Here is a 14547-nt window from a genome sequence, read left to right on the forward strand (position 1 = left end):
GGGAAAAAAAAAAAGCTACCAAAACCACAAAACTAATTCCATAAAGGTAGCTGATGGAAACAGGCAGAAGCTTCACACAGGAAATATTAGAATCATAATTTGGGTCTTTTTTAGTGGAAAGAGTGAGTGAGAAGTAGGTGGTGCAGGGTGCTATGATGTGAGGTTTTAGGGGGTGCTACAGGGTCTGCAGCCTCTTTCCAGAAACATGGACAAACCTGACAGTTTACCTGTGTGCTAAATCCCATCTAGTTCCAGGTTGTGTTTAGTCCTCGACTGCCGTATCGGTGTAGGAACAGATATTTAAATATTATTGTATTTTGTGTTGGTGTGATAGGAGTTACAGTAACTTGATAAGCTTTCTTCCATGTTACCATGCAAAATTATTTGCTACAAACCCCACAGCTTTTAACTGTGAAGCTGATACAAAGCAAAAAAAAATTACTGTCATGGTTTAAGACTTCTGAGCTGGACACGAAACAGTTTGCCTGCCCCATTTCTTCCTTTTCTTCTAAAGTAACTTTATTTTTAACTCAAATATCATGCCAGTCTCAGATGAGACTTCCACATAAAACGCTGCAGTTTACACTTTGAAATTTTAGCACAGCAGATCTCCACTCTTTCTTGATTTGAGAGAAGAGGAGCAGTCTGTCTCCAAGTCTTGCTTTAGAACTAAATTATTTTTAACTCCCAGCTACTTAATCCACAGGAGTACACTGACCGTAGTGATGTAGGAATCGAATCCTAATACATCCTACATATCCTAATATCTATCCTAATGTTTTGGATTTCTTTTTAAAGCTGTGATAATTCTTGCGTTTTGTTGGAACAGTGTTGGAAATAAGTTTGAGTTACTTCAGGCGGTGTGGATGAGCTGTAGGCATCAGACCTGAGTAGCGTGGTCCAACTCTCTGGCACTCACTTGGGGCTTTGCACATGGAAAAAAGCTTTAAGGAATGTTTTCCATCGCAGATATTAGCCTGTTAGTACTCACCAGCTGTGGAGTGGCACGAGGAAGCACTCTAGCCTGAGTAAAGCTGGCTGTCTTAGTGGTTCTTGGCATATTATGGCTGTTGAGCTTCACCATTGGGAAAATAGAAGGCTGGCTTTGCCAGGTTCGGACAGAGCGAGGCTGACAATGTGCCTGCGGGCGTTTCAGGTTAAGCTCTAAAGGAGACCGTGACCATCCCCTGGTGTGCCCAGCACAGCACAGGCTGCTGCATTTCCCTCTAGGGGGCTCTTGCATCAAGCCAGTGCTGCTGCTGCCTGGCCTCTGTCTTTCAGAGCAAAGCAAACCCACCAACCCCGAGTCTTACAGGTGCATCCCGCCACTTCTTTTTGTTTTCTTTTGGGAATCAGCGTCAGGGCACATCTCAGGCTGCCAACGTGTCGGAGTACAACGCCACGGCACTTATGGAGCTCCTGCGCGAGAAGGAAGAAAGGATTCTTGCTCTGGAAGCCGACATGACCAAGTGGGAACAGAAGTACCTGGAGGAGAGTGTGATGAGACAGTTTGCTTTGGATGCAGCTGCGACTGTGGCTGCTCAGAGGTAAATGAGACTATTCATAGCACAGGGATTATTCTTTTTTCCAGTTGACTGTTGAATTTCCCACTGAGGAATGTTGTCATACCGCCCACCCATGATACCTTTCCTTGTGGTCTGAACGGCTTCACAAACCTCTGCGTGCAGGTGGAGCTTGGCAGCTTTTTCCTGGGAGCTGTGCGATTGCCAACAATTAAAAACTTTTTTTGCAGGGGAAGATTCCCCCACACGCAAGAACCATTTTCTGGACTAGAATTGTTCTGAGCTGTTCCTCGAAGCTGTTGCTTCAAAAATAGATGTATGAGGAGGGTTGGTTTTTGTTGTTTGCTTTCTAACCAGGAGTCAGTCCTTGCTGAAGTCATGTGGGATGGGGTAAGCTCGGTGAATCACATCGCTCACCCTGAATGGCTCGCTTGTTCTCCAGAATGTTTTTGCAAATTACTTTGTGGTATTGTCCTCAGCGTGGTTACTAACCAGAAACGTCTACTAGGAAATACTGCTCAAAACCTTCTGCTGCGTGTAGAGTAGTGCCTGTGGGGGCGGGAAGGAAAGGGTGTCTGAAATTTGGTACCAAGGTCACATTCCAAGACAGCTCTCCAGAAGCACATAGCTAAAACGGTTGCAAATAGGCCCCAGTGCTTCAGCTAGTTGGCAAGCAAGAGCTGTTACTGGAGTGCAGTTCTTTCATGTCAGGTAGCGCTTACATGTAATTCCACTGATCACCAGTTTCTGGTTCTTGACAGCAGATTTTATGTGAGATTGTTTCAGGAACCAGATTCAAATAGGGATGTTATCGCAGCTGGCCTCCTAGCGCCTAAGATCATAGTGGAATTACAGGGGGAAGTCACAGATCTGCTGTGTTAGCATTTAAAGGCTTATCTTATCTTGCTCCAAAAGCTGGCTGTTATTTTGGGGTATTGATGTTTCTTGTGCGCTGTTCTCTGCCTCCCCAGAGATTCTCGAAAGGCTCTCGCTGCTGCTTGTCCCGAGAGGCTGTGTTATATTTTCAGCACGCGCTGATAAACAGGAGTCTGGCCTATTGTTTGTCGTGGAGTGCGAGGGGCTGTGTTAGGCCTGGTCGGGTTTGTTAAATGAACGCTTTCCAGTCAGGAAAGAGCCAACCCCTGGTTTTCCATCTCCTTCGAGCGCCCTCAGAAGAGGCTGTTCCGTCAGCATCAGTACTTGTGCACGTGTCTGTGCAGTTGGTACCTACAGCGTAGCCTTCTCAAAACCAGGCTGTGAGGGATTTCTTTCATTTCAGTGGTAACCTCCTCAGTGCTGTGCACAACGTTGCTTTCCTTTTTCTTTGGTAGCGGGAAACGGCACCCTTCAGGGAGCTGAGGTTGCAGGAAGGCCGCTTTACCAGGCCGTACCTGGGTCAGGTTCGGTTTCTTTGTCGATGAGCTTCTCGTGCCTGGCACGCCGGTGCTTTGCCATTCCTGATCTGAACTTCTGCAGGGTTAAATGCACATTGCCAGACAGTTCTTAGGCCTTGTTCTTGTTCGAGGGAACAAATTTCTTATCACAATGAATTGGAGCTGTTGGTAACTATCTTTTTAATAAAAACGATGACTGTGTTAATGCATGGCTGTGTCGGTAACGTGCTCTTAATGTCCCAAGTCATGCAGTGACATAAAGCACAGTGGCTTCGTTCTGACCATACAGCAACAAGTAGGATGAAATACTCATTATACGTCGGTTAATGGACTGAACAACCATCACAGCATTAACATCAGGCGCTGTGTGGAATCAACCTAACGCTGTTTTCAGTTCTTTCCAAGTATTTTGGACCAAGCTGCTTAGAATTGCTTAAAAATTTTCCTGACCATCTCCCTTCAGTACGTACCTAGATACCCTGCTGTTGGAAGGAGAAGGGACAAAACTGCATTTGAAGTGCACTTTGCATTCTTTCAGTTGAACCAGCGGATTCACAGTGAATCCGTTAGATCACAGCCTGGCCTGGGAGGGACAGCAGTTTGACTTGTTGCAATTATTTGCATATGTTTATAATCCTTCCTTCATTAGGACTGGGAGATGGATTTTTGGAAGACACTGAGACAGCTTAAACTCAAAAAAGAAGTGAATGCTCTTGTTTGTTACTTTTGAGCAATCATTTTGTGCTGCTAGGAGGAAAGGAGCACATTCAGCTGGTCCTTCATCTGCTCTGCTGCTCGTTCCCAGGGACACGACGGTGATCAGCCACTCACCTAACCCGAGCTATGACACCTCGCTGGAAGCTCGCATTCAGAAGGAGGAGGAAGAGATCCTGCTTGCCAACAGGAGGTGTCTCGACATGGAGGGAAGGTAAAATGTAGTTTCGATCCCATCTGTCTTTAGGGTGGGGATTCTAAATGAATTATCTGGGTAGATGCCTCAGAACCAGAAAATTCTTAGGATTTCACCAGTAGCAACAACGTAGGATGCCAGATGCTCATTTGGCCAAGGAAGTAACTGCACAGCAATCCAAAAAAATCCAAAAATCTTAGATTTTTGTACCTAGCTTATTCCTCTTCTCTCGTCAGGGCATCTTCGTCAGACCTCAAGCCACCTGTTAACACTTTCACAGACCTGTTTTCCCCAGCATTTTTGCAGCGCAGACACCCCGGTCTATAAATACTTCCCTTTTTTATTGTTGGTCTCATGTCCAGCCCGTAACTCTCAGCCTTGCCTCAAAGCCTCTTCCACGCCTGATTCGAGCAGCTCCCAGCACCCAGAGGTGGGTGGGTAGCTCAGAGAAGCTCTGTTCGTGTACGTACAGCTGCTGTGGTGGGGCCGTGAGCAGCCAGTGCTCGGAGTGATAAGCTCACCGGTGTCCTCTCTGCATGCCATGGGGACACCAAGTCATAGACATGGGGAGCTGAGGTCTCAGTCTGAGGACACGGGAGTTCAAAAATGTTATTTGTTCTCCTCGACAAGGATCAAGACTCTGCACGCTCAGATCATTGAGAAGGACGCCATGATCAAAGTGCTGCAGCAGCGCTCCCGCAAGGAGCCCGGGAAGACGGACCAGCTGTCCTCGATGAGGCCCGCCAAGTCGCTCATGTCCATCTCAAACGCGGGCTCGGGCTTGCTGTCCCATTCGTCCACGCTGAGCAGCACTCCCATCCTGGAGGAGAAGAGGGAGGACAAGAGCTGGAAAGGCAGTCTAGGTAATTTTTAAATAGCCGTGGCACTTCAGGTAGGCGAGTCACTGCTCAGAGGGGAGGCAGGAGAACAGAAGGAAGGTGTCTGGCGGCCAGATCGACTGGCCTAGCACGCAGTAAAACTGACTGCAAGCAAGGTGGGACGTCCTTGGCACGACTCTTGTTTGAATCACATTTGGGGAAACGGTGACTTGTGATGTTCAGGCTCTGTCATTAAAATATTTCAGCCTTAATTCTAACTTGGTTTGGTCCCTGACTTTCGGGTTAGTTGGGATCTCGTTTTCAGAGGTCCCAAGCACGTGCTTTCAGGTGGGTTGTTAGGGCTGTCTGAAGGTGTAACGTCTCCTTCAGTGGGCAGCCAGCACAGATAGAAATCAGGATTGCTGTCCTCTGATGTTGTGCCTGCGCCAACATAACTTCTGTCCGGAGTGGCTCAGCACCATTGTTTAGAGGAAACGAGTCGTATTAAAGCAAACCTTAGATTATGTCTGTCTTCCTGGGAAGAAATTAGGCCCACAGGTCCTCCCTACGAGACCAAATGGCCCTGATAGGTGAGTGAAATCTCTCTCAGCTGATTGCAGGGTGTGCAGGCTTACCCAGCCATAGCTGGGCAAGTGCTTAGAGTCAGGGAGGCCTGGTGTTAGTGCTGACTTGCCTGTCTTTGCATGCAGCAACGTGATGCTGCTTTTCTTCAGGTACTTCAGCAGCCAGTGGTGAAAGGCGCTCTAGAAAGGTGAACTGGAGCTGGTTGCTGAAGCACAGGGTGCTTTCCGGACCCTGGAGAAACTGCTGCAGAGAGGGGTGGAACTGATTCCAGTTGGTTTTCTGGGACTGTGAAATTTCCTTCTCTTTTTCCACAAAGGTGTTCTGCTGGGAACAGAATATCGCTCGGAATCCATCCCCTCCACGCCCTCTCCTGTCCTTCCTTCCACCCCGTTGCTGTCAGCCCACTCGAAAACAGGCAGCAGAGACTGCAGCACCCAGACTGACCGGGGGAGCGATCAGAGCAAAGCCGCTCCTCCTGCTGCAGCTCCCACACCGGGACGACTCCCCAGTGCCGGGCTGGCCTACGCTGCGGACAAAACAGGTGAGGAACCTCAGCTTCCCTCCCGGAGGGGCCCCGGCCCCTCGCTCAGTGTCAGCTCTGCTCCACAGGGCAGGCTCCTGAGCTTTATCTGTTCAGGAAAACTGTGGGTTTATTTTGGTGAGGACAGGTGGTTCTCAGAGACAGGCTTGGTCTGAGGAGCCCCGGAATTTAAAAATAAAGAGAGTGGTATAATAGGCATGGGCACACCGGGCAGGGAGGTATAGCAAGGTCTCAGAACTGGAGCAGGTTTATCAAATCCTGGGACAGTCTCTGAGTCGACCTACTCTGAAATAAATTGTGAGCAGCACGTGGGGTTCAAGCAGGTTACAAAAATGGGCTGTAGAAACTGGCCGTTGTGTTTTAGTGGGTATTCAAAGCAAAGTGGACTTAGGTAAGGAGGACGGAGAAGGGAAGTTTGCTGCCATGATAAAACTGCTCTGTCCCAGCCGTGGGACCGACTTGAGCCTTGCTGTAAGTAGATCCTCCTGACAATGGCTGTCCCAGGGGCTGGATTTACTTCCCACAGAGCTCCGAGCTGGCAGGAGCCGCTCATTTTCCAGCCCGCTCTGCCAAATCGATGCAGATTACACAACCTTGCCTCCTCTCCTTACAGACACATTACGGTTACGTTGTTCTTTAGGGAAGAGTGAATTTGGCTGGTCTGCTGCGCATCTTGCCCATGCTGTGCTATTTAATGGGTATTGAGGGAGAGGGGAACAGGTTTTGTGGTGAAAGCCTACCCTGACTGCATTGTCTTAAGTGTAGTTGTGCCAGGTTTATAGGCCGTTGTGTACCAACAGGAGATACCCGGGGGGAACTGGAGAAAATGTCTTCATTTCTCTGGCTACACACATGCAGAATTGCATTTTTTAATGCTGTTAAATAAGAAGTTGTTAGCTGTCTTTTGGCCGGTGACAGAAGGTGACTTTTAAAATGTTGACCTCATTTTTCTAATCCTGCGCTCACGGTTGTTGCCTGTGGTTGAAGTTACAGCTTTGATTGTCTGTCTCTTGTTTTTCCTCGTTGCACAGATGGGCCACTCTTCCACTCCAGCACCCTTGAAAGAAAAGCCCCTGTTCAGACCATGGGTCAGGACATCCCAGATGGAGAGATGGTAGAATACCTCATCTGAAAGGCTGTGCCAGGATCTGAGCTGGGATACAATAGCAAGAATTTTTTTAAAAGACATTTTTATTGGGAAAAAAAATTGTAGTACCTGAGTAATAAAAGAAAACTCAGCTGTTTGCTCTTGTATATTATGTCTCAAAAGTATGAACAGGTTAATTTATAATTTGTTCTAAATTATAAAAAAAAAGTCCGTAACGCTTGTTCTTTGAAAGTTTCCCCCTTTATTTTGTAATTACTGGATCTGGCAATGTCTGGATAAAAAACCAAGAACTTAGGCGTGCTACATCTTGTATTTCAGTTCAGTATTTTGAAAGTCTTAAACAGAAGTTCCTGCTCTCACAGCTGTTGGCTAATTGTCTACTTTTAACACAGCGCGATGGGCGTGAAGGCCTTACGGTGATCAGAACCAGGGACTTGGGTGTCAGCACCACGTAGAGGTTTCAGATCACAGGTGTTCAGAAGAGGCTGAGATGAGGTATGATCAAGGGAGATTTCTCTTTGCAGTCAGAGTGAGAACTCAAAATAGGTATTTCACAGGCGTAGGCTGGAAAGATTTGCGTTTTCAGTAGGGTATTTTTTTTCCCAAGTCGTGTTACTCCTATTAAAAAAGGAAAAGACAAGACTCCGGTGATTAATGTCACATTTCATGTTTTCAGTTGCATCGAACGATTTGCCATGCTTTTATACTTTTTCAATAATTTATACAGTGGATAGTAATTAATATATTGCATTCATGTTTTACGTAAATTAAAAAGGACATTCTACAGGGTAGGTCCTGATCTGTTAGGTCAGATTTCTGCCATTGTAGCTCCATCGGCGTTAGCGGAACTACTCCCACTTCAGTGTAGTGCAAGTGGCGAGCGCTGTTGCTTCTCAGTGTTAGCAGCTTCATCTGCGGAGAACTTCCTCTTTCCAGGGGTCTCTGTATGTCACATGCCTTCCTTTGTATGTCCTGCGTTCTGGGAGATCCTAGATGCTTTTTCATATAGCAGAGCTCGGAGGTAGAGGTTTAAACAGGAGCTCTGTGTAACGTTTCAGATGGCAAATTCTGTCCTTTCAAATTATTTTTTTCTTTATCTAACTGGAGAGAGCAGCTTAACCCCCCCGAGGCATTACGGAAGGAAGTTATGCGTTCTAGTTGTCAGGTTCTCTTTCAGATCCGGGGAAACTGCCACAGATGCAGCAATGCTTCAGTCGCAGGTGCTGTAAGGAGATACTGAGACCAACAGAAGTAAATGTTTGAGTATTTTTGTTACTTTGCATTGTATCAAAACAGTTCAATATTCATTTCTGTTAAAAACTTTTTTTTTTACTTGAATGTTTAAATGTTTTAATTAGCTGGTAGTCATGGGTCAGGAGCCTGGCTAGCCTCAGCTTTCTCTGCAACATTAGAGCAGCCAGATTTTAATTTCAGATTGCTCCGGAAATAGGAGAAATTAGCCGTTAGTCATCCAACAGCTAGTGAATGTCCTCAATTCTTACTTGGTTGACACTAGTGATAAGGTGTCCTCTTGAAATGGCCTTACCAGATCAAGAAATATAATGTGAATTTTGCAATGGAGGGTTGGGAGATGGGAGGAGGTGCCTTCTCTCACCGCACGGGTGTCTTAGCAGTGCCTAAAGATTCTGCTCGTCTTCTAGTGGTAATGGCTTAGAAAAGCAAGGCAAGCAGTTCCCATCTTATCTGTGGGCAATATTCCTGGACCCACAGAAGTTCGAGATGGTAGAATGTACATGCGGTAAGATAGGGCCTGAGCCTAGACAGCCTGACTTTACTGCAAGATACGACTAAGTCTGAATAGCCTGACTTTGCCTGGTGCCCTCTAACAGGCTGCACAACCTTCCTTCCATCCCGCTGCGTCAGAGCTCCAGAGCTGCACTTTAAGGCTTGGGCAGCCTCTGCCACATGGGATAATGTTCTGGAGTACAGGAGGCCTTTTCTAAGGGCATTCTAAGGATGTGATTTAGTTCTCCACCCTCTTCTAGACAAACCATTCACAGCCTCTTTGTTCTCACCCCTTGCATTTATTTCTGTTGACCTAATTCCATCCTGTTACATGAAGTTATGCCCACTCTGGGTGATTTTAAGTGGTTTCCCTTCCTCTTCCACAGTTGCTGGAAATGCAGAAGCAGCTTTTCTCATTAGGTCACTGCCCATCCTTCTGCCCTTTCAGCTTCATTTTCTCTATTAGATTTTGTGGTTTGGGCTTATAATGAACCGTAAGGGACATCAAATGCCACTGGGGTGTGTGAGAGAGAGGTCTGAGTACTTTTCTGCTCTTCTAAAGTCAGAAGAAATGATATTCCATCTTGACAAGTGCTTCTCAGCAGTAGGAAAGAAGTTTTGCAGCTGTAGGGCTCTGGATAAACAGTTCCAGCTCACTTGCTTCACTTTAATTCTGAAGTGCCTCGGACATTTGTGATCTTTTACAGATAAAATCTGTTTCAGAAAACCGATTTTCCCCAGTCGGTATTGGCTGTTCAGCTGGACTAGGTAAAAACCATTTGCTTATCGTCCTTGCAGCTCATTGTTTTCAAACTGAGCTCCACTGCAATCTATTTTTACAAAGAAAAAAGGATGTAATAGTCCTATGTGAATGTAATGCAGACGATGCACAGCAGCTGCCTCCTCAAAAAGTGGTGGTCTCTGACAGAGCAAGCCGCCAGGATCGCGGTAGCCTTACTGTCTCTGTGCCAGTAGAAGTGAACTTGGAAGCCAGTGATGCATTTTCACATTCCTTAGGTCAAGTTCTTTGCCCTGTTTTCCAGTTTTGATTTCTCCCAAAAGCAAAGCCCCTGAAATTTTTGACACGGAAGTTTGAGGTAATCTTCCTGTGCTGATAAACCAGGAACCGTCAGGAATGTAGCCTTCCCCTCCAGCTTCCTCAGAGCCATCCTGATGTGAATGTAAACGAGCTGCTTGCTTTGAGGAAGGTGCGTACTACGGCCTTCAGTCTCCCTGTACAGATTTCTATTTTGTTTTTAAACAAACTGCTTTAAGGAGACAAACTGTACACCTAGTTCCTTTGGTAGAGCTTATTCCTAGCAGAATGTCATTTTTAACAGGTTGATTGCAATGACCTTTGCAAACCAAAAGTCTAGACTAAGAGTTTTTCTTAAACTCGGGTATTAGAAGCAGAATTGTAGCTTTTATTAAAAATAATAATAATAAAAAGCCACATATTCTTCTCTGTAGAGCAAAACAAGAAAATCAAGTGTAGTTCCTTTTCCTCTTTCACTGCGTACAGATTGGCCAAACTCCCAAGCCATTTCCGTGGGATGTGAAGGCTCAGGGCACTGCCTGAGATCTGGAGGTTTTTGTTCCCATCCGACCCGGTGTCATTATTAACTGAGCAGCTCCTGCCTGGCAGCTCCTGTGGGGTCTAGGGCTGTAATTCTCTGGTCTGAGCACCCCTGGGGATCTGAGTTGCCCCTCAGGAGCTTGCCAAGGGTGGCTAAGGTAAGCAAATGCTGTCAGGGAGCTTAAATTCTTTCCCTTTTGTGGCAACCACAAGATGTGAGGCACAAAGCTGGCATTACCTTTGCTTCATTTCTTTGGCTGCCTGAGTGAGGGGACTTGCAGGGCTTTCGGCCAGGACCATTTCCAAGGATGCCTCCTGCTCCATGAGCCCGCGCCAGCAAGCGGCGGTGTGCTAAGGTGTGTGACGGCCGCACGCCGTGAGCCAGCCCCGGCTGCAGGAGCTGCGCTTTTCCACCTCTAAAGTGACCACGTAAGCTCGGGGCAGCGAGGACAGCGACGCCCCGGGGGTCCTTGGGCTCCTCTGCCTTCCCCGGAGGCTGGCGGCTCTGCTCCGTGCCAGGGCGGGGGGCTGTGGGCAGGGCGTTCTCTTTCCATGTATTTGTATAGGAACTTTTTTTTTTTTTAAAAAAACTAGTGTTCTCATGTCTAGAAAGTAAAAAGACATTGTAAAATGTAATTGTACTGTATTTATGAAGAAAATACATTTCTTTTCAAAAAGATCTTATTCTAAGTTTGTTTTAGAGTCTGACTTCCAACAGCATCATCTCCTAGGCTTTCAGAAGCATTGAGACCCGTCCGTTGTGCACCGTTGTGTCCGACACTGTTAGGGCCACGCTAAACGATTGAGATCCAAGAAAAAGAAGCCCACCTGCCTTCCAAACTCGAGCAGAATCCGTGTTACCCCAAATTCAGAGGTATTTGAACACTCGCTTTCATTCAGTGTGGTCTCTGCTCAGGCTCAGCAGCGGAGATGCTGAAATACCTGGAGACGAGCGTGGAGGTGGCAGCTTCCACACCCTGCCCCTGGAGAGGGCCAGCAAGCGGCTGCCCGTTTGCTCTCTGAGCCAGCAGCACAGCTCCTGCTGCCTGCAGAGCAGGAGTGCTCCCCGGGAGAGGCGTGCTCAGCACTCCTGCCTCCTTTTTCAGGGCTCTTCCAGCTGCAGAGTCACAGCTTTGCGGGGCACGTGGCTTAAACCCAGTTTCCCTTTCAGCATGCTCGGGGTCCAAAGTGCCAGAAACGAGTGAGCTGCTTCACTCTGCGATCCAAACCACCCAAGCACAGGCATATTAAAAATCTTGAACTTGAAATATTAAAAGTTTGCCATTTCACAACCTTAGAAAATGTATCAAGAGAATGAGCTTTTCTATATAAATCCATGTAAAAGTGAACCTTGTGGATTCCTTTCTCCTCCTTATTTAAACTAAGTTTATTTTGTAATTTGTGAATTAGCTCTTTTGTAACTCAGCTGTTGAAACAGCCCTAAAGTCTTTGAAGATGATGGCAGCTTTAATTCTAGGAAAGAAAACAAAAAGTAAGTGTAAATATGCACTAAGATACCTTGTAAATGTCTATCGTTATGTTTGTAGCTAGCTATAAAAGTATTTTATGTGTTTTTAAAGAACGAATCCTGTGTTTTCAATTTTTTTCCACCAATCTGCTGGGTTTGTGATAATTTTTCCAAGTATGAAAACCTTATTGAACGTAAAAACAATCTTGATCTCATCTAACCCTTGCTGCCTTTTGGCCTCCGTCTTTAAGCTTCCACCCCCCCGATCGGAGGCTTTGCAGGACAGAGTTGTTCGTCCCAGTCTGTTCCCTTACCCATCGCTGCTGGGTTGTTCTCCGACGGTCCTGCAGCTGCACACGAGGCCGCTGCTTTCCATTGCAATGAGCAGATCAACAGCGCCTGCTTGCAGCCGCCTCTAGCTGCAGGACGCTGCTGGTCGTCTGACGGCCGGGCTCTTTGAGGCTGCCTCAAAGTCCAGCTGCATGCGAGCAGCCTGAAGTCAGGTGAGTATTTCTAGGCCGCAGCCGTCAGCAGCCCAGCGCACTTTCTGTTCATGTTATCTGGCTGTTTCCTTGCCTCCAGTTTATTTTTCCTCTCTTTGTGCTGTCAGAGGGAAGGAGCAGGGACTGTGCTCCCTGGAACTGGTCAGCCTTGATGCAGTTTTCACTGCTGGCTTTTGGAATTGATCTTAACGTAGTTCTAACCTCCCCTGAAAGGCAGTGCTTTAATAAATACCAGCTTGACAAATCTGGAGGCTGCTGGCCAGTTTAGCACAGACACTGCTGCACCCCTGAGCTTTGGATGTTGATTCTATAAATCTCTCTGGCATGCCAGAGCAGAAACAACAAGACTGGGGGGAAAAAAAGAAGAAGAGAAAAAACAGCTACAGAAGCGTGCTAATAGCTTAGTTAACAAACCAACTGTGGCCGAGCTGCAGACGGGTGTGAGCAGAGCTGGGACACTGAGCAGCGCCCTGGTAGCACGCTGGGCTGCTCGGCATGGATCCGACCCAGGAGGCTGCAGCGAAACGCCCGCTGACAGTGAGTTGAGGTCCGACCCTGGCTCCATGCAGGGGTGGTTTGGGTTTTCACGTCCCCTTGGCTATCGGAAGCACGTTGGCCAGCCCACTTGGACATCACCGCCATCCACCAGAGCTGTCCCAGATCTATGTTCGGTAAAGACGTCTCCCTCAGTGTGCTAAGATTTGGGGCTTAAAAGGGAGAAAAAGGATTAAAAGCTTGGTTGGTTGGCAGAGCCTTTAAAAGGAAAAAGAGCCACTGCTCCAAGCCCTTGCTCCTCACAACCCCGGTGCTGCGCCGCCGGTTGCAGCATTTTACTCATCTCTTTGCCTCCACTTGCTTTCAAATGCCTGTGAAGAAAAGCAAAACTCGAGAATAACACAAGACCTCTGCAGAGGCAGCTCTTTGCCTTTCAATCCTGCTCCCCAGGAAAACCAAAATGCGAGCAAGCTGCGTTGTGGGGCACTGCTCTGGATTTTCCAGGAGGGAAAAGGAGACGGCGGCAGCGGACTGGCCTTGTGAGGGCTGCGTTTGGATCCAGTGACGTCTGCGATGATCTTCACTTTGTGTTTTGGAGGAAAACTGTAGAGGAAAATCTTCACTGCTCATTTGCCAGGAGGAGTACCAACCTTTTAAATACAAGGCCTTTATACTTGTCTTTGTATACGTACCAGGCCCACACAAATACAACATCTGAAGGCTGGTAAATTTGAGAGCCCCCTGTACTACCTGACCTTTTTTCTCCCCAGTCATTTTTTAAAGCATAAAAGTGGGCAGTTCTGCCACTTAGTTATTTTTCTACTCTCCTATTTTCTGTGGCTGCATTTTGTAACCAGAAAATAATGATAAGCCCTCTGGTCTGCAGCCTTTCAGCTCTTCATTTTGTGTTTTGGGGAGGTGCTTCGGTTGCTCTTCGTGCCCAAGAGGCCAGGGCAGGGATTTGGGTGGTGCTGGAGGGGTGAGAACAGCCGGAGCTGCTGCGGCTGCTCGCTTGCTGAGCAGGGCCTGGGGCTCGTCCTCACTGAGCGCAGAGCAAAGGGGCCTCGTGGCATGTTCTGTCCTCGTGGCGTGCGGTTCTGTCCTCGTGGCGTGCAGTTCTGTCCTCGTTAGGTTTCAGCGTTAACAGGGCGCCCCCAGGCTGCTCTTTCTCTCTGCCTTAGACCTCACGTGGCATCGCTGTGAGCACCCAGCACGGGCTGTAGGGGTGAAACGCTTCCATTTTACTCATTTTGAAAGGCATCGCATCCAGACCGTGAGAGCTAGCAATGGTTTGTGTTAAATTACCGTCTCTGGAGGTTGGCAGGAGGGTGCTGCACGTCGGGGTGCCTGGGGCTGTGTCGCGGCCCTGCAAGCCGGTGTTCCATGGGGCAGAGAGGGCAGCAACCCCAAAGGGACCCAGCCCCAAACACTGAGCTTTTTTGTTTCCTTTGTCAGAAAGTTTGGGGCTTTTGTGAGCACCACGTACCGAGAGCTGCTCCCAGGCTGGGAGAGGAACGTTTTGCCCATCTCCCAGCTTTGCAAAAGCTCCGCGCGTGGCCCCGAGCAGCTCCCCAGCCACGTGCCTGCTCACCGCTCTCCTGCTCGGCCCTCCCTGCCCTGAGCCCGGCTCCAGAAGCAAGAAGCAGCCGCTGATCTGCTCCTCCTGGAGCAAATACCCGCAGCCAGGTGGCCTCCAGCCTCCTCCGGGACTTCAAACCCCGTCGGAGCTTTCCCTGCGGGAAGAGTTCCTCCCTTCAGCTCAGCAGGACGCCGGAGCCTGTCAGAAGCATGGCTATGGCTCGCACAGGCTTTTTTTTAAAACAAAAACAAAAACAAAAACAAAAACAAAAGCACACTGAATGGCTCCAGGAATGTCACTT

The 14547-nt window shown here is 47.9% G+C and overlaps 1 protein-coding gene across 5 annotated transcripts in view; it reads left to right on the forward strand.

The window, feature by feature from the left end:
* Positions 1 to 10860, forward strand: part of AMOT (angiomotin) — a 60282-nt gene extending 49422 nt beyond the window's left edge. For all 5 annotated transcript variants that reach the window (XM_035323792.1, XM_035323791.1, XM_035323795.1 and 2 more), the window contains exons 9-13: positions 1357 to 1547; positions 3723 to 3845; positions 4458 to 4690; positions 5547 to 5771; positions 6803 to 10860. In XM_035323792.1, the coding sequence (XP_035179683.1) occupies positions 1357 to 1547; positions 3723 to 3845; positions 4458 to 4690; positions 5547 to 5771; positions 6803 to 6903 (873 nt within the window). In that variant the 3' untranslated portion in view covers positions 6904 to 10860. The remainder of the gene's footprint in view (positions 1 to 1356; positions 1548 to 3722; positions 3846 to 4457; positions 4691 to 5546; positions 5772 to 6802) is intronic.
* The last annotated feature ends 3687 nt before the right edge of the window (positions 10861 to 14547 follow it).

The sequence above is a fragment of the Oxyura jamaicensis genome, chromosome 4 (assembly GCF_011077185.1).
Source record: "Oxyura jamaicensis isolate SHBP4307 breed ruddy duck chromosome 4, BPBGC_Ojam_1.0, whole genome shotgun sequence".
Classification (NCBI taxonomy): Eukaryota; Metazoa; Chordata; class Aves; order Anseriformes; family Anatidae; genus Oxyura; species Oxyura jamaicensis.